Raw genomic sequence first — 21,408 nt, 5'->3', positions numbered from 1 at the left:
TTCGTCCTATTGTGGGACACCTCAGCAGTGCGCATCCACGATCCCGCACTCGCGAGAGGAACCCATAATAGGACGAAACGGCCGTCCAGTGCTTCCAGGTTTTCCATGGTAGTCTAGCTTCAATTGACTCATGATTTCAACTATGAAGATAATAAAACAATTACACTGAATAAATGGATTTGTTGACAAATTAATAAAAACGTATACAATCAACAGGTGTATCTTTTTTCTAGATATTCAACAAGAAATTTAAAATCTACTCATTGCTGGAAGAAGAACGTTCTATGATAGTTGAATTTAAAAATAGAGATAGGTATTACATAACACAACAATCTTGTCTGTACAATGATACACTATAAACAAGTTTACATTTAACAGCTACAAGACTAATGTGATTTATTAGCAATCCCTGAATGGTATATATTTTCATTCTATTGTAAACTTACTTTAGTTAGAGTGATAACATGTGAATAAAAAAACAAGGTTTAAAGCTGGCTTTCGAGTGTTTACCAACTACTTTACTCAGCCACACTATACATGTATACGATTTCACCAGTATATATTTAATTAAAAGAAAGAGATTATGATTCTAATTGGTTGATGTGTTATCGTCTGAATGATTATTTTTTTAATGGCATTAAAGTAGTATATCGAACTTTTGGTGATATATGACATCAAAAACTAGCCACAAAAAGTGGAATATTAATATTATGAAGAAAAAAAAAACGGTCACGCCATTAATCAATAAAACAAGTTAATTAAAATGGTAATTAATGAAAGATATAACTCAACTGGCAATACAACCACAACTCCTTTCATTGAAGTGAGTTTGTTTCACATTTATATAGCATTCAATGAAAAATTACAACAGTATCACTACCGATTTATAATATGATCCATAATTGCTAACTTTCCAAGTTACTAAGTTCCACGATCTCTAGGATACCGACAGAGTTGTCTTGACAAACAGATATATGCTAGGCCTATACAACTATATTTCATACCACAGTGTCACACCATACACTGACCACCTGTCCTCATTTCCATTCAGCCCCAACACTGGCAAATAATGACAGGTAGTGTAGAACTTGCTATGAATTTTCAAATATAATGTAGAATACCTTGGCATACTGCTCAAAACACTGAAAAATTATTTTTTGCAGTCACAAAATAAATATTACAGTGTTAAATGTATCAAACACTTAGTTCTATCTCTTGATATGCAAATGTAAACCATCCCTAATTCTTAATCCTAAACTACTAATTATGAGACAAACCTTGATTTTGCGGCAATACGTTTTATGGATGAGCTAATCAGACGGTGTCACTTACATTTTTGGGCGAAATCCATTCATCCATGTGATTACAGAACAGTTTCACCTTATAGCTAATGTATTTTAGTGCTGAAAACTGTAATCCTTAACCCCTAACCCTTATCCTAATTACCTAAACCTAACTAGGAACAATGTGGGTCCTTTTAACAGTTCATTAAAATAGACAATAAATGTACATTAAGACGAGTTTATATGCCGTTGTATTTTTGGATAAACAGGCAAAGTAACCTGTAGAAAATATTAATTGACTCATTACTTATGTAACATTGGTTTAAACTTGGCACTATTATTTTCCTTTCTATAAACTATTAATTTAAGAAGCCTTTTTTCAGATCGACTAGAAGATAGCTGAAAATTCATCTTGGTTGTTTTAACCTCGTCTATATACTATAATTTCGCTGATACGGAATTATATATATATAACTATTATTTTGAACTCAGGATTTTCAGAGCACAATTACTGGCAGTTCGTCTATTGATATAACTCATTATAAGCCACGACTATTCCATAGGGGATATTAATACTAAATACACAACTATTTGTATGGTGTAAAGTGTGAAGCGTTTTGATCCAACTGTCCCATAATCATTTATAAGAAATATTTTAAAACGATGTTTTTAGCTGTGTAACTCTCTCCAGTATTGAACCACTTTATCGAAGTAGTGACTACTGCTATAATCGAGTGATACCGATAAATACATTCCGATGAATTATGCATAAGTTGTGAAGTAAACAGGATACTTACTGGAGGAATCACTGGTAGAGTAATTTCCAAAAAGTTCCATTTTTATTGATTTTGATAAATTGGGCACATGAATGCAATAATTACCCTCAGTTCGAGATACGGTATTATAGTTATTTTTGGATTGACGATTTACAATATTTCTAATTGCATCCTTCAAGAAAGAGAAATCAAAAACAAACAAGTTATAGCCGAGATGAACCATGAGGAAAGAAATAAAACATTGCACCTATGGACATTTCTTCAACTTTCTACTTTCGAATTCATATAGATTCAGTCAATGCAAACTTTAGAAAAATTCAGTCCAGTCAATGAGCTTTAATTTAATCCATGGAGAAAACAACACAGTATGTTAGAGGTTATTGAATTACCAGTAATGTTAAATAATTGTGAAATCTAAGTTATCACAGTTGCCACACCTCAATAGCACAACAAGATGAACACCAAATTCATAGAAGCAGTTACTTCAATGGTAGTAATAAATATTTCATATAAGGATATGATACAAAGAGAAAGAAATAGTTTGTAGAAAGAAATGCATATAGTGATTTTAATCTCACGGTTTAAGGAAAGACAAAGGGTGTATACACTTACGCCACTGTGATCAGTTCTTAGCCATGTCACACAGTCTCCAACGATTGGATACGATAGTCTCTCAGACCATAATCAAGTAGTCTGCATCCACCAACATGGTTCACACCAGAAGTTAGTGACTTTGTGGATTGATGCCACGCCTTGGTTTGGCCGCCTCTAACTCTTTTCCAACCATCCCCAACACTAGTCAGCATTGGGTGTCGTGGTAATCGGTGGTTGAGCATACGTAACACGTAGCCCAACCATCTGAGTAGATGTAGATTTACAACCTTATTAACTGCTTTACCATCATTCCTTGAAACCCTGTGTCTAACCTCACCATTACTTACCCAAATGATCTCAACAGATGAGAACAATATTTACAAAACATCTGTGGTTAAATACTAGAAACTTACGAGTATCCTCTATTCTTAATGATCATGGTTTGCAGCCGTAAAGTAGAACAGAAAGAACTGCTGCACAGTACACTTGCCCCTTAATTAATAGACGAATAACTCACCTTCGCCATAAGTCATGGAAGTTGGTAAAAGCCAAAAGAGCTTTCTGAATCCATGTAGAGACTTTGTCAGACACCAACCCATTAGGGCTGCTCAGACTTCCAAGATAAGTGAAGTTGTCGACGCGTTTGACTACTTTACTCTCTGTCGTTAGCTCAGGTGTTGACGCAGGCATGTACTGGAGCAAGAATTCGCATTTACAGGGGGGAGGAACGCATTATTGCTTACCGCTACCAAAAGACTCTACATTTTATCAGGGTCTTCATCAAACAGGACTGTCATCTGAGTATTCCAAGTCAATAAGTGGACTTCCTGTTAGATAAATTCCTAAAAATTTAGACGAAGAGAATGTTGAATAAAAATCGAGATAGTGGACAGCCTTGATGAACACCACTTGAGGTTGCAAAATCATGACAGTTCGTCATAAGCTCTCACTCGACTGGTAGTGTTCGAGTAAAGAGCCTTCACAAGGTTTATGTACTTCTCAGGTACACCTTTCAATGACAGACACTGCCACAGAGCCTCTCGGTCTACAGAGTCAAATGCTGCTTTTAAGTCAAGAAAAACTATCACCTGACGAATAGTGAATATGTGGTCGATACAGACACGACCAGGTCTGAAGCCAGACTGGTTTCCTTGTGTTTGCAGTTCACGAGTCTTACTTAGGCGCCCGATAATTATTGAGGCAAGTATTTTAGATGTTATATTAGTTAAACTAGTCCCTCCATGGTTATCACAGGATGATTTGACCCCTTCTTATACATTGGGACAATAAGTGATTGTGACCAGTCAGATGGGATTACGTCCAACTCCCAGATTTTAGCTAAAATATTAGTCAACCGAATCGCTAAAACTAGACCACCATCCTTAAAGACCTTTGTAGTTAATCCATACGGACTTGCTGCTCTACTTCATTTCAGATTAGCTATAGCTTTCTGAAATTCAGTTAGAGTCGGAGGGCCTATTTCAATGTTCTATTCAGGCTGTTCGGAGATGATGGCTAGCTATAGAGTAGCTGAAGGCCAGCTGAACTGCTGCTTAAAGTGTTCCGCCCATCATTTTAAACGTCTGGGCTGAGAGCAGATAAGGGTCCCGTCTTTTTCCGAAATTGTCTCTCTTGCAATTGACTTCTTAATTCTCGTTACTTTTATTAGTCTGAAGAGTTGCCTGGTGTTGCCTACAGCCGCTGACTTTTCCATTTGCTTTGCTTTCCTTGGCCACCACTGATCACGATCGTTCTTTAGACTTTTGGTTAACCTGGATCTAATCTGTTTACGTTCTTCATCGTGTTCAGAGCATGATGGGACGAGTTTACGAGAATCCATCAGTGCAATAGATGTGGCAGAAATCCACTAGTTTTTCGTAACCCTTCGGTTCAAATCACTAACAGATGTCGCTGCTGTTTCCACAGCTGTTCGTGTATCTTTCCAAGCCATATCTGCGTTAGCCTTGTTTTTGAAATTGCCTAAGCGTTACTTCAGTTCTTCATGGAATTTACTTTTGACCTTTTCATCGCTGAGTCCAACTCTAATGAGTCTTCATAGTGTGGTTTTCCTGCGCACAGTGAGGCGCAAGCAAATGAGTGCTCGTATTAGAGCATGATCAGGGTCTAAACATGTACTCCAGAACGAGCGTCAGTCTTCTATCGAATCTCTCCAACGATGGCTGATGGCAATATGGTCTATCTGAGTCCATCGTTGGTTTGGTGCAGGTGGTCGCCATGTTAGACGATGTCTCTCCTTATGCTTAAAATCAGTGCTTAATTAAAAATAAATGATTGTCTGAGCACAGTTGCAGCTGACGGTCACTATTATCGGTTCGCTAAGCCGGAATACTAAAATACCCAACTAAGTGTTTCTGTTTCGTCTAAGCTACCTGATTGGGCATTAAAGTCACCTGCTACGAGTACTATGTCTGAGTGTTTAGCTTTTTGAAGAAGTTCAGAAAGCTTTCTGTAAAAGTCATCTTTCACTTCATCCGAGCTAGAGTCAGTGGGAGTGTAGACAGAAATGACCAAAAGGCGACGATATGAGTCCTTATCCTTTCGAGTTCTTACGGAGCCGTTTAACCGAACAGCGTATAGGCGACTGTTAACAGGGATTCATTCTAAAGCTGTTTGTTCTGACCTCATACTTAATGCTATGCCTACATCCTCCAGTCAATAAGAATTTGCCGTGGGGTTACCAGATAAACAGAAGGTCTGCCTCATCGACTGTCTATTTTGGTTAGGTGAGGTCAATTGAATAACCACACTAGGATCCCGTATGTGTGTTTCGGAGACAGATTACATCAATGGTACGAGATCCTATGGTCTTAACCAAGGAGGCTTGCTAGACAACTTGACATAGGGTACGTACGTTGAAGGCTCCAATGTATAGTTTGGGGCGAGGTTTCAGTAGACCTGGGACAGTGTTTTGCGCACTGGAATCGTTGGCTATTATGACACTTGAGGAGGAAATTTAGAGTTGATAGTGGAGGTAAGAGGAATAATAGTAATTGAAGAGAGAAACTGATTATGAATACAGTGGTTTTGAGTGTTGTTAGAGGTATGATGGCGGTTATCACTTCCCGGTTGCCTACACCGTGGAAGGGTTTTTCTAGAGGTACGTGGAAATTGGGTTAGAGGTTGTTTAAGTGACCTGAGAGCGTGACCGAAGTTCCCAAGGGACAACTCCTTGAGGCCGGTCACATAAGACCTGTATGTTGGTAATTTCCGTCTTAACACCGTACGTGTTGAAGCCCCACCGCCGGAGACGGAAATCAGTGGGATAAGACGAGGTGTGCATTTTTAGGGTTGACCTGTTCCCCCTTCCTTTGTAGGAAGGTAGCATCGGTGTCATGCTGGTTAACTGAGAGAAACCTTTTATCGCCGTCACATCTCTGTATAGTCAGCAATACAACTTCGCCCTCAGACCTTGGGTTCGTTGCTTTTAGTCTTACTGCTCATCAACCAACCTGTCTGGCATTGTAGGACCATGAGAAACGATTATTCCAGCCATTATAGCTCGATTGATTCATCACAATAGGCAAGCCCGATCACCACGTCAAGGTAGCAACAACGGTAGGTTATTCTTGTAAGTTACCATTGGAAAATACTATTAAGTCCAAAAAGCAATCAAATAATTCTGTTATAGCTGACTATTACTTAAACAAGCACACAGAGGGAGTATTTTCATGATACAATAAATCAAACGATATAACAGAACTGGAAAAATTGAACTGTTATGTAAAAATATCAAGTGATTTACAATATAAAAAAGGGGTAATATATCAAATTAAAGTACAAATGATCATTTGATTAAATGGTTTATATCGATTTATTTGATTTTTTGTATAGATGATTATCTTCATTTTTCTTGTTGATCCTTTTGGGATTGACACATCTAGCCAACAGCATTTGTATTATTAACTGATAAAACAAGAACTCTGAATATTAAGTTTATAGAACAGGTTTATTATATTTTGTGCACTGAAAATGGAGCTCTGTATCATGAATGTTGTCTTTAGAAATAGATGGTCATGCTTACATAGACACACGAAATTCCTAAGGATGTAGATGTTCTCCTTTCTCTTTCTCTCGTTCTCGATAATCGAGTGTCAAATTAAGCTAACATGAATTATGAAAAATGTTATGTTGGGTCATGATATCTAGTTTACAGTTTCATAAGACAGTTGAACTGTGTGATAATAAGCTCAAATATCTGATGTGAATATTTAGTCTCAATGTCGTTAAATTTTAAATTTACAAAGTGAATAATAATAATGCCAATTACTTACATAATATGAGTATACATACAGTCTACGTGGATTTACATTTCATTGTATTACATCAGGATGGAGATAATGTTAGTCAAAACTGATGAAGTATATAATCGAAATGATATCTATGAGATAAAATATATTCTTGTTGTATCCCGAAGAGAATTGTGAATGGTAACTTTTGAGGACTATTTATGGACCAATGTAATATGTATATTTTCTACTGGATAATTGCTAAGTAACGTAACTATTCATGTCCATTTTCCTCTTATTATAAGCTTTATTTTGACCTATACACTATTATTATACGATTTACCATTCTTGAGTTATCCCTAGTCTATTAATTGCTGCCTCCCACATTCACAGACACTTTTGGCCAAATCTTGTACAAATGTTATTTTCTATTTTATTGGTACGATTTGGTCAGTTTGGTTAGTATATAAACTCAGTATGTTTGAGATACAATGATTCATACCGCAGAGGCTGTTATTGGTGTTCTGGACTTAACTGACTGAGCTAGGCAGATAGCAGGACCGATATGCACTCTAGATTGCTGGTACGGTTTTCATGTGTCACTGTTCCAATCGATAATTCACTGCTCTCTGATTGGCGGTTTTATCACGTCATACGCTAACAAGGCATCCACTCGGCCACAAGATATAACAATTCTAATACTTTTTTCCTTGTTATTCTTACACACATTTCAATTTGATTATTTGATCAGCACAGTGATGAGTTACACAACTGATTACCCCTGTTTATAATCAAATCAAATTGATGAAGTAATACACAATATATAAGACTAGACAATAACTTACTTTAACCTTTGAATATAATGATTCCAACGTTTGGATTTGAACAGATAATTGGTTTTTCACTTCATTCATGTCAGAATTGAATTTTTCATTGAGTTGATAAGGAAAAAGACCACCTAAAAAAAGATTAAATATTTTTTAAAAAAAATAAATTTTGAAGTTCAATCTAACTAGTTAGTACCTTTCAATTATTATCAGTATTAACAAACAGAAGTCGATTTGTTGTGTCCCCCAGGTCGACCCTCCGTGTCTACAAACCCGGTTAAAGCACTGGACATTCGCTTTTCGTCCTCTCAATTTCGTAAACAACACCCCCGCCACGAGAAGGCAATGAGTACGACTTCCCTGGCAGAGGCTATATACGCGTGGCCATGTGAGAGCATTTGGAGAGGAAGAGCTGACTTTCTCCACTCTCGGCTGTACCAGGGCATTTGGGAGCCATGAGGGGTAACAGGCGTAAGTAAGTAACGCCTGAACTATAAATTTTCATGCTTAGTTTAAAACTAACAACAATGCAATACACATTGCTATGAAAATTTAAGCTTGGTACCTTAGTATAATAGATCTACAAATTATCAGTCTTTAATGGAAATAAATTACAGTTTAAGAAGTAAACTGGAAATAATTAAATCGGAATAATAATAATAATGTTAGTATTTAGTTAATCTAAGTTTTGGTTTAATGAATTACAATTACATTCAATTGACAGATATTATAATTCGTTTGAACCCTTCCACCTTATATACGTATAATAAATTATCTATAGAATTACCTTGTTGTTCAGCTTGTGCTAATCGTGCTGAACGTAATTTTTCCAGATTGTTCAATAGTTGTATACGTTTTTGACATTCATCAATGGATTTACGTAATGTTGTTTTCATTTGATTAAAATGATGATGATGATGATGATGATTGTTATTTTCTTCACTAATATTAAACCTGAACAAAAAAATAAATTGAAAAACTATTTTGGGAAGAAAGTTCATCGTTTTTCTTTTGTCTTGAATACTAAGTGTGATCATTTGATCTATTAAGAAAGGTTACTTACTTACTTACTTACGCCTGTTACCCCTCGTGGAGGAGCATAGGCCGCCCACCAGCATTCTCCACCCAACTCTGTCCAAAGCAATCTTTCCCAGTTCTTTCTAGTTGTTATTCATCTTTTTCATATGTGCTTATTCCTTCAACTCCCAGGGCAGAGTTTAAATGGTCTAAATTATCTTTTCTGGTTAGCATTCTTTTAGCGAGTTAGTTTTTCTACAGGATGGGGTCGCTAACCCCACGCCCAACCCTCCTCCTTTACCTGGGCTTGGGACCGGCAGTAACTCTAAAAGAGCTGCAGGCGGAGTTATTAAGAAAGGTGAATAGATGTAAATTTGGTTTAGAAAATAAAAGTGTTTTATTAAAAGTCCTATTCTATTGAATAGACAAATAGTATCAGAATAAAACAAGGATGAAGAAAATAGAGATGAAACAATTAAATTGGAATTAGCTATGGATTACAACAAATAATGTTCTCTAACTAAACGATGATCTCTGATATTACCAACACTAACCAGAAAGCTTGTGGCTATTTTAATGACTTAAAAGAACCCAAATGCCCTGGCACGGCAGAGAGTGGGGAGAGTCCGCTCTCCCTCTCCAAATGCTCTCACATGGCCACGCGAATATATAACCTCTGACAGGGAAGTCCTACTCACTGCCTTCTCGCACCACGGGTATTGTTTATAAAATTGAGAGGACAAAAAGCAAATGTCCAGCACTTTAACCGGGTTGGAGGACACAGAGAGTCCACCTATGAGGGTTGGAAAACCCTGATTCCAAACCAATGGTGCACATGGGCTGGCTCCAGTATCCTGAAGCAACAAATGGCGTATGAATCAATCGTCGGTCACCGGCTATCATGGGACTGCATCTCCTTACGTTGCTCCACTGCCTTGTGGATTAGACCTTTAAGTCGAATCTTCGGGGTGTGACTCCCTAAGAAAACCACCTACTTCAGTTTGGGCACCTGTGCAGTATCACAGCCCTCACACAAATCGAATGAGATTTGTGAAGCGCATATATATCTGGTGCCCCCTTGTACCAATATTTATGCGTTTAAATAATAATAATAATAATAAATGGCTCAAAGAAAGAACTTACACTAACGCTTAATCCTAGGACTTTGAATATCACTAACAGTTTAGTTATCTTAATTTGGTGAATACATCTAAAACTAGTTTTCATGATTTTATTGGAAGACAGGAATGAAATCTTTATAGATTGCTAATGTGTCACAGTAATTTACATCTAGAAATGAAATCAGTTGATGAAGATAACATTCAAATTGCACAATAAAAATAAACTAGAGACAGGTATTTCTCCATTAAAAAGAACAAATGTGAATGCATAATACAATGAATGTCAAACAATGTGTTGAATGAAACAATGTGACACACAAAAAACAACAAAGAGATGTGTAGAATAATGATGATAACAATCATAACTAACAGGAAGAAATTAATCATATGATAATGAAGTATATATTTGTCATTTTTAAATCGATCGTAGGACGATTTTCACTAGATTTAACTGTAAAACAGTTACAGCTGATTCCATCAACTCCGGTTGATTACGAAACACAATTCATCTTGTTCTTTATGTTAAACTCAACATCATGTCATTAGGAAATAAGATGATTAATTATAAGGGTAAACAATGTGTAGGCAGGAGAATGCTCATTTGAAAGAGTTTAACATATTCAAGAAAAATATAATATGGAGTTATATGGTCACAAGAAAGGTGTAGAGATACAAAACCAGAACGACTTGATCAAAACAATATCTCTACAGCATATACAGTTGAAATCATTGAGCGATAACTAAATCCAAATACAAAGCAATGTTTGCATCAAATAATTGAATCATTACTAAAGTATTAATCACACTTTGAGATGCCTTTACACGGATAAAGTTACTCTTTTCAGATTTACAATGAAACTTTGCATTATCCAAAGTGGAATTTAAAGATGTAACAATGACATTAGTCAATCAGTCATACTCAATGTACATCTTGCCACGTATATGGATCAGTCCAAGTTTTTACACGATATCAACATAGCAAGATGAAATTGTTGGCAGAAATCTCAATGTAATGGAAGTAGTGGCAGCAGTAGAAAAAGTCCTTTACATTTTTGTACAAAACTAAAAATTCGTAATGAGTGGAACACTGTCCACGTGAGTTTTTTTTGCTACAAAAACTGACTCAATACAACCGAATCAAACTTGTCAAGGAACCTGATTTTAAAAAGCAAAGGTTTGAAGTATTGCAGTGAAGGAATACACAGTTAGAACAACCAAATGTATTTGAATACAAAATTAAGGAATCTCGAAATAAATCAGGTCCATACAGTGAATACTTCATTTGCAAAATGTCGATCAATCGTCTCATACTTCATTGTTCTTTCGTTTCCATATCAATCATTCTTTGTTCTCGTTCTCATTCTATTCGATCTTCTTAACATTCTGAAGCTAAGCATTTCACTTTCAATTGGTGGTACATACTAATTATATCTGTCGACATCAGTAACAAACACCACAATAGTACTAATCTATTATACAGGACAATATTTAATTGGTAGCAACTGATTAAATGCATCTCTTTTCTAAAGGAAAATCACCAATTTAGGGGAAGACTGAACGATAAATTAGAAATCAACCGACAATAAGAAGGGACTACTACCAACCAACTTATTGGGTATCAATTATATATAAAATAACATATTTACAAGATTGTTAACGATTTCATGACTGAAATATTATGAATATATCGCTCATTAATTAGTCTTATTATCGAAGCATTAAATTCAATGGTGTAAAACATGTGTGCATATTAGTTAGACAAAAAAGATGCCGTCAATCAAATTCAAAGGAATTAATATGATTTCTTAAAAAGGAGAAACTACTTACAGTTTCTGTTTTGATTCATTGTCAATAACATTGTCTGTATGGTTATCTACATTGATTTCCTGTTTGTCATGAACACTTGATTGTTCAATAGTCAATAATATGTCTGATTTTAATCGTTCAAGTATACTACCAGTTGTAGACTGTATGATTACAGAAGAAGTTGATGATTGTAGTTGTGAATTTTGTCTACGTTCACGTAAACGTTTAAGATAACGCTGAAAAGAAATAAATCAGTTAGAATAAATGAAAACAATTTTTCATCTTAGTCAATTAGTGGGTTATGATGAATGTGGCAAAGAAAGATTGACTACTTAACTCAGGTTGCATAAAATAAATTCAAAATTGATTAATATTAAACTAGAATTAAGAAATCATGATCGAAAACGAGAAAGATTGGAAGAACAATTGATTTCAAGTTTCAGAATGGTTTTTAGGGAAAATGTATATGTCTTCAAGTAGTTAATCGTTTTTATATGACGCTCAGCATACAGAAAGTAGATTTCTGAAAGTATAGTCGATGACTACTGCAATGTCATAATACATGGACTTCTCTCATGAGTCTTTTCATCCGTTTTCAATATGAGTTAATTAATGCAACTACGCAGTACGAATCAAGCCATTGATTTTATACCAAATCATGTAGACTGAGTAACAAAATGCTTAAGTAACAAATGACTCCTGAGCCTGGGCTGGTCGAAGAGAGGAAAATATGAAAAAAAACACGATGTAATATAACATTTGATACATAATTACCGACCCCGAATGCCCTGGCACGGCCGAGAGTGGGGAGAGTCCGCTCTCCCTCTCCAAATGCTCTCACATGGCCACGCGAATATATAACCTCTGACAGGGAAGTCCTACTCACTGCCTTCTCGCACCACGGGTGTTGTTTATAAAATTGAGAGGACAAAAAGCAAATGTCCAGCACTTTAACCGGGTTGGAGGACACAGAGAGTCCACCTATGAGGGTTGGAAAACCCTGATTCCAAACCAATGGTGCACATGGGCTGGCTCCAGTATCCTGAAGCAACAAATGGCGTATGAATCAATCGTCGGTCACCGGCTATCATGGGACTGCATCTCCTTACGTTGCTCCACTGCCTTGTGGATTAGACCTTTAAGTCGAATCTTCGGGGTGTGACTCCCTAAGAAAATCACCTACTTCGGTCTGGGTACCCGAACAGTATCACAGCCCACACACAAATCAAGTGACTTGTGTGGCGCATATGTATACGGTGCCCCTTTGTACCAATATTTATGTGTTCAAATAAAATAAAAATAATAAGCACTGATAAAAAGACCATTATTATAGTGGTTACAGTATCACGACTGTTTAGTCTACACTACCTTTAAATGAAACAAGTCTATTTTCATATAAAGTAGCGTTGTAGTATACAATTCTTTAGTGAATGTCAAATTATTATGTTATAGAGACAAAGTATCATTTATAAAATACTTTACACTAAATGTACAGACCGTCTGAATGAAAAAAAATAAACGTGTAGAGTACATGATAATTTTGGACTCAAAAAAATTTATGATACTACTCAATATTTTAAAGGATTCAGTGGTACAATTATTGAGATTATTAATTAGTATTAATTAATACCAGCAAATTAAATTAACTATCAGACGGTAGATACTTGAAACAACAGTGAAATGCTTTGAATTTCGAGAATATGTAAAAAGAATGTCAAGATGATAAAGACATTGTTAGTAATATAAACTACAATTAACAAAGATTCATTAAACAAACCGAATGTCTTTAATTTGCAAGCATGATTTTGAACTACACTTATATCGGTAAAACTTGACCAACCAGATAGAAAGTGTAGTTAATCATAAGATATTCGTAGTAGGTGGATGTTTATGTAATTTTCAAATTGTATAGACCTAAAGAAACTCGCCGAAATCGATTGTCATTACTGAGTGCCTTTCTTTTTCTTGATCCTTACTTTAAATTTCATAATCTACACTAATAATAACAAATATCTTTAATCAGGTCTAATAAAGTAAAATGAACTTCCTTAAATCACATTTATTGCACAAATGATGGATATCCTACATTCTTGTGGCTGGATCAAGAGAAGTTCAACTGACTTAATAGTATTGTAAGCAAAGATGGATAATGGCTAGCAGTAGAATCCAGGATGAGCGTTTCATCCTATTTGGGACTCGTCAGATGGATGTACCTGCATCTCAGAATTGATGTTCACTCTGGGACTCGAACACAGTACCTTTCGCTTCAGACGCCATCGCGTTATCCACTCAGCTACTGAGTCCTGATAGCCACTTGCTTGTGCAATGGAATGAAGTCTAAATTCACTCAGTATTACTTGTTTGAGAAACTGATCAGTTGCAGTCCTAAACATCAATGGGAAGATTCAAACAAGCAATACTAAGTGAATTTGACCTAATAGTAGTTTTTTTAAGCATAAAATTGTAGTTTTAGATCACTAGATAAGTGTGCTTCTGTTTCATATAAGTGTGTAATAATGATATATATTCAAAATTCTACTTTACATTAAATTTTTCTAGGGAGCTGAATTGTATATCATCCGTTTTCAAGCAATGCCTATGATACATTTCCAGATAAAAAACCATCTCTAACTGAGAAAATTTCACATTAATTGATGATTACGCAACAATATTATCTATTGAAAAGACATGATATGATGAAGAAATAATTTTAAAAAAACTCTTATACCAATGAAATGGAACTCCAAGGATGTTAGTTAACTTTAAAGATATTTCTGTTGAATCAGTCAGTCAGTCAATCAGTCAGTCACAACGTAGAACTTCGTACGTACGTACATCAGTTCGAGTTGCTATACCACGATAAGAAAGTTATTAGGAGGTGTAGGAGGGATTTGAATGTGACCAACTTGGTCTCGTGTGCAGTTACGGGTATGAGGGCTAATATAACTTCCTGGCTGCCCACACCGTGGGAGGGTATTTCTGGAGGGGCCTGAAAAGGAAGTTGGATTAGTGTTGGTCATAATGACCTGGGAGCGTGACCGCAGTGCCAAACGGACAACTGCTTGAGGCCGGTCACGCACGGCTTTTTTGTGGGGGATTTTTGACGTGTTAGCTCCGTTCTTCAAATGACCTTACCGCCGGAGACGGAAATCCATGGGATAAGACAAGGTGTGCATTTTTAGGGTCGACCTTTTCTAACCCCACCCCTCCTTGTGGGAAGGCAGCATCGCTGTTAAGCTGGTTGTCTGAAGGAAACACCTTATTGCTGTCACACCTCTGTACAGTCGGCAGTACGACTTCGTCTTCCGACCTTGGGTTTGCTGCTTCTAGTCTTACCGCTGAACAACCGACCTGTCTGGCATGGTAGGACCTTGAGGAATGATTGTTCCAGACTGTATAGCTCGATTGGTTCATCACGATAGGCAAGCCCGACCACCACGTCAAGGTAGCAGCAGCATAGATGTGTATCGTATGTGAGAAGGAGAAGTAAATTAAGAATCAAACAAAATACACTAATTATTTACCAAAAGAAAAGTGACTATTGGCTTATTTAACGAACCATTAAATTAATGTCTACTTGGGGGATTATGTTGAAAATAAAAACCGATTGACAACTACGTTGCCATCATCATAATTAGAATGCATATATGCAAACTTCATAACAGATTATGTGTTGTAGAAGAAATAAGTTAGAGCATAATAACTGAACCTTTATAACTTTAATTAAAAGTACAGGCTTATTGTAAGAGAGTTGTAAAGATTGTCAGAGAAACAGATGGTTTAAAAGTTGACATTAAAACATTCTTGATATTTCTGTTTCATATCCATCATTTAACTAAAATGGTTTCTGCCGTATATTGTATGCCATCGTCATAGGATTAGGATAAAAATGCATTCTAAGCTATTTGAGGGAATCAATTATTATGGTAGGTCAACAAAGAATTAATTATATTCATTATGGACCAGCAGTAGCAATAAATTAATTGAAAAACTACAGTGTACTGTATAAATGTATCACTTAGGTTGGGAACCACGGACTACTACCATATGCTTCTCTTGTTAATATAAATGATTAGCAATAGTAAACTGTAGTGATGAGAAACAAATAAGTATCGATATTATGTCAATAGGTCAACTATTCTGTTTAATTTTTAATTCATTTTTCATATGACCTGAAAATACTTATTTAGCTATTCACTTACTGAATATACTTTGTTGAATTTGGAAATGATGTATGAAGTCGAAAACGTATGTACACATAATTGATAAATAACTATTTACAAAAAAATATCTGCAACAGGCATTATTATGGTCGTGTAATGCCCATGAACATATGTAAGTTAGACAACCATTGAGGACGTGAGAGCGATGGACTGCCGTTTTGTCTTGGTATAGAACTCCTCAGTAATGAGCATTCAACACCCCGCAAACGGGAATCAAATCCATCATCATTGAACCTTTCTTCGAGGTATAACTGATGTATAAAATCACTTAATACATCGCACTGAAATTAAATAGAACTACATAGATGAGATTCTTAACAAATTATTAAGCACAGATCCATATCGACTAATGCAATGGGAAAATCGTTTGTAGATAGTGTGTGGTGATTATATGTTATGTATGGCAACACAGATTCTGTATAAGGATTAGGAAAGAGAGAACAACTGAAATATCATTATACAGTTGTGATCCTCACAATCCAAACGAATTCAACCTAAGGAAGTGGACAAGAGAAAAGTCTAAAGTATGAACATAATGGTACTAATAGTAGCAAAGAAAAATCGAAGACAACACAAAAGAACAAGAGAAAACAGAATATAGAATAAGGAAATAAGTAATAGGAAAATTAGGAGACGATGAGAAGTAAAGGCATATGACCTATGTGAAACCGAGTTAATCTTAAACTTTCGAACAGAGATTATAACCATAATATGAACTCCATATATTTGTATCATTATAATTCTTTTAATGCGTTTTTCGTTCTTAGATTGTCAGAGATGACTTAAAATAAAAACTTAACAATAAACAATCTAAATCTCATGTGTTAATCTGAACTTTTCAGTCTGCAAAATAAGCCAACAATGTCACCTGCTCATTGACCACGATTAATGTAATGATGTTAGGTGGGAATATGGATTTTCGACTAACTTAAAGAGTAATATCACTAGAGACAGCGGAACTGGGAATTGATATTTTGTAATTTTCAATCTGATTGATTGTTCTCTTCTATATTTGATTTTATGCCACGGGCATCCCTTATTGCTACGATTTAAGCAATGCTGAGGATTTCTTATAAGCTATTTCCTATTAACGACAAAGTCTACGTGTAAATTATAAATTAACAAACGAAAACCCCTAACAATAATAATGAAATGACAAATTTTAGACGTACTCTTTTCTTGTGGATTACACGAAGTTTCTTCTTCACTAAATTGGTAATATGTGGATTTATACAATACTGTTGAACAGCATTCAGTTCATTCTGGATAACAAAACAGAATTACAAAATTACAAAATAAGTTACGAAAATCGGTCAAGTTGATATACGTTAACTGTTAGGTGCAGTTATTAACACTATACACAACCATTCCCGTTTACCCGGACTTGGGACAGCCACTTACTCTAGAAAGGTTCCCGGTGGAGTTTCCAAATATTTCAGCGTTAAATAAACATCAAGACTCAAAACCATTTCACATGCTGGAATAAATTCACCAATATTTAGGAGTAACTAAACATCTCAGATCTTCAAACAACATTACTGTAAAACATATCTAGTAGCAGTGGATAAAGTAAGAATTTGCTTGAGATAATCGAGAAACCGGATTATTGGATCAATTTAAGCCACACGAATTCAAAGTATTGCGATAAATAATGAGGAGATCGTAAACACATCTGACTCATTCTATAATAAAAATATATGTTCAATCAAGATTACTTTAATCTATCTATTGTCATCAGGTCAAATTATCTATTATTTTCAACAAATCATTTCTTCTATTCAACAGACTTTAACCACAAAAGATAAATTTTGCAATATAACTAAAAAAAACATATCAACAACGTTGCCAAGATTTTGATTTATCTACTTATTAGCTATAGACTTGAAGCATCTACTTATTATCAGTTTTAAGAATACAGTAAGATTTTAATTAGTTTGATAGCCACGGATTTCTAGTAAGCATAGTGTTAATATACGAGAGCACGGTTACTTTCTACGCAATAAAATTCAGTTGACGCAGATCTTCAGTTTTTAATTTCAACAATTTCGAAAATATTTTCGTGTTCTATTTGAAGATGACAGTACTAATAGTGTAGATTGAAAGGAACTGGTTTAAATGTTATCAGACTACAATGTAGATAAATCATGCTGATGTATTAGAGATATCAACTTCTTCCCACTGACAAAGTGTAAGAGACAGTAATTTGCAATTGAATGCTAATGAAAATCAATAAACCTTAAACGTTTAGCTGTAGGAAGGGATATTTGGATGAATGCGATGAGAGAGGTTTAATACTCACAGAGAGGATACATCTCTACTGTTCAGAATGACTATCCACCACACACAATGATAAAATACAACCCATTTCTTCTTCGCCTAGCCTTGGATAATCCAAAGGTAGAAGCCAAACCTCAAGTAAAAGATTAATTCGATCCATAAAAGGAGATTTATACAAACGTACGGCTATCGTATATTAATATATTTAATGTGTCTTATTGAATCAACATAGTCAACCAAAGACAATTCAACAGGGACATGACAGCATTAAAACCAATAAAAATTAAACACACGATGTAATATTTGGTAGGAAGACGTTATATTTAAATTTGTACAACCAAATTATAAAAAAGTAGACCACAGAACTTATTTTCTGGGGTCTGGAAATTTATAACAAAAGCTTTTAGTGAAAAGTTGACTATATTTAGTGTGATATCAAAAAGAAGTTAAGGGGTTTGGTAAAGTTATTGTTAGCGTGTCATACTAACTAATCCATTAAAAATCCTTCCCCTAATTGACTGGTAATGTTGGCCCGAATCAATACTTCCTAAATATTCACTGTGATGGTTCAATTACATTTGTTTGGGTTTCAAATCACTATACACCTTTACTATGGTTGCCTAACCCTACTATATCAGTAGGGTTAGTGTTTCGCTTTAACATTGAAATGACTGTATTTTACCATAGACAAGTAGTTCCTACTTGAACATTAAAAACACGAAGTTCGGCGAAGGGACTTCTTTCGAACGCATTTATTATCAAGCTGTACAATCGTATATATATATACATATATATAGATGAAAATAAAGACAACTTACCTGTAATGAAAAAGAAGAAGGCATTTCATTTTGTGTAGAAGTTGATTGCATTTTCTGAATTAATTCTGACCATTTAACCAACATATTTCTATACACCGGTAGTTGTATATTATTTTGTTCTTTACATTGTCCTCTACGCTCGATAAATATTGGTTCATAATAACTTAACCATGAATTGAAAGTTGACTCAAAATTAACAACAGATTGTTGTGGGATTGACAAATAACCGAAAGGAGCAGGAGGAGGATAGTGAGTAGGTGGGAAACGTTCAGCATTCGACCAACAGGACGATAATATTGGTTGTAATGGAAGCGATGACTGATTATTTAGAACCGGTGCAACGATTTGCTCACCAATTGATGTTGACACGGTCGGTCTATATCCGTGCATTACTTGTAATGATTGAGTATTCCATGTAGAATGTTTATGTTGAGATAACGATGACAGTGATCTACTTCCTAGAAGCGGTAACGAACGAGGCATTGGTGGCATAGATCTGATTGGTAGTGGCCTATTATAATCGGCCATTTTTTAAAGAAATAATCACTAATGAATGAAAAGCATGAAAATTTATATTATTATGATTGAATTTTCAATATTGCATAATCTAAATCAAATGATGGCGTTTTTCATGTCAGTGAGAACTGACTCTAACTGAATTAATATAAGTCAAGAAACCTAATATGAAAGGTGATATTACAAAGCATTTATTTATGAAATTTATTCGATAGAATTAGTCGCACCACTATACACGTGGAACCCGGAAATCAGACCATTATCTGATTGACATTCATAATACACTTCACAAAACCTTTCACATCAATTCTTATAAATTTATAATATACGTTCAGGGTGTTTTGTGGATTTCTTCTAATCACTTGACAAGAAAAATAATTAAATCCGGCATCATAACCGAATTTCAGTTTCAAGCCAATAAAACTCGATTAATGTATAATTTTAAAAATATTAATCCTCTACCCAATGCTCAATTTATTTGAAACTATCACGTCCAACCTTGGTATTGATACCTATAAATGCATAATACCGTTTATACAGCACTAAAAAAACCTGTGTGGTGTAGCTCCGATGTAGTGTTTCTCACGATTGGAACAGTTTATATTGTAGGTGATATTCAGTTTTCCTTTTATTTCATTCTTTGGTTACTATAAGACGAATTGGAGTGATTTGCTGGGTCATGTATTACACTATTCTAAACGCATTTAATAGTCTCGTAATTTCTGATGTCTTCTATATATGATAGGATAGTCAGTTTGTTGGTTTTTGTATTCGATTTTAATTTCGCTGAGGAGTTGGACTGATATCTTTTGACGAAGATTTGTGGATAGCCGTTCTTTTGAAAGATATTCATTTATCGAAGACGTTGTTGACCGAATTGAAGGTGTCTTTCAGCTCATCTTTTTTGATGATGACGAATGAGTCGTCCATACAACGAATTCAAGAATCACTAGTAAAATCGAGACTTCCAGTCTCTGTACCATTGCTTCTATAATAAGTCCCTATAATGGTGATCCCATTAGCGTTTCTTTCGTTTATCCGTAGGTTCTATGGTTAAATTGGAAATATACGTTGATTAGTGATAAATATCGTTTTTGTCCAGTCCTTAGAGTTGACTGGACTCAGTCGATCAAGTTGCAACATGATCACCAGTTTGAGTGATTCGATTTCACGTGCACTCCATTTTGGAGTCAGGGGGTTGAAAGTAACTCCGCCTGTAGCTCTTCTGGAGTTACTGCCGGTCCCAAGCCCGGGTAAAGGAGGAAAGTTGAGCATAGGGTTAGCGACCCAATCCCGTAGAAAAACTCGCTAAAAAAACGCTAACCAGAAAAAAATAATTCAAACCATTTAAACTCTGTCCTCCGAGTTGAAGGAAGAATTATGACGCCTCATGATAAAAGCCGAGATTTTTCGGAATTCACGAGGCCGATGCCACTTCTAACAACCACAGCAACACTCTTTATGGGTATATGGAACGTCCGAACAATGTGGGAGACCGGGAAGATCAGTCAAATAGCAATGGAAATGAGGGGATACAAATTGGCAGTACTCGGAATCAGCGAAACCCATTGGACACAAGCTGGACAACAAAGGATAGATACGGGAGAGATGCTGCTATACTCTGGTCACGAAGAGGAAAATGCTCCACATACTCAGGGAGTTGCTCTAATGCTGTCCAGAGAAGCACGACATGCACTTGTAGGATAGGAATCTCATGGATCCAGAATTATCAAAGCGTCATTCAAAACAAAGGAGGGGATCACAATGAATGTTATCCAATGCTATGCACCCACCAATGATAGCAACGACGGCGATAAAGATCAGTTCTATGAGAGGCTGCAATCAATTGTAGCGAAGTGCTCACGAAAGGACTTCACCATCCTAATGGGAGATCTAAATGGAG

General features: G+C 35.6%; 1 protein-coding gene and 1 non-coding gene across 2 annotated transcripts in view; both read right to left on the bottom strand.

The window, feature by feature from the left end:
- Smp_067440 (hypothetical protein) overlaps positions 1-19,536 on the bottom strand; it is a gene marked incomplete at its 3' end in the record, with an annotated part of 22,769 nt that extends 3,233 nt beyond the window's left edge. Inside the window, exons 1-4 of the mRNA XM_018799831.1 lie at positions 18,990-19,536; positions 17,067-17,156; positions 11,693-11,907; positions 8,515-8,681 (exon numbers count right to left, since the gene is read on the bottom strand). Of these exons, the coding sequence (XP_018646553.1) occupies positions 8,515-8,681; positions 11,693-11,907; positions 17,067-17,156; positions 18,990-19,517 (1,000 nt within the window). The 5' untranslated portion in view covers positions 19,518-19,536. The remainder of the gene's footprint in view (positions 1-8,514; positions 8,682-11,692; positions 11,908-17,066; positions 17,157-18,989) is intronic.
- On the bottom strand, positions 13,905-13,971 carry Smp_tRNA_01673_Gln_CTG.1.1. The gene has a single exon. It is a non-coding gene (tRNA).
- Positions 19,537-21,408: the final 1,872 nt, after the last annotated feature.

The sequence above is a fragment of the Schistosoma mansoni genome (assembly GCF_000237925.1).
Source record: "Schistosoma mansoni, WGS project CABG00000000 data, supercontig 0142, strain Puerto Rico, whole genome shotgun sequence".
Classification (NCBI taxonomy): Eukaryota; Metazoa; Platyhelminthes; class Trematoda; order Strigeidida; family Schistosomatidae; genus Schistosoma; species Schistosoma mansoni.
Note: the sequence above shows the minus strand (reverse complement) of the source record. Positions and strands in the feature narration are given on the sequence as shown.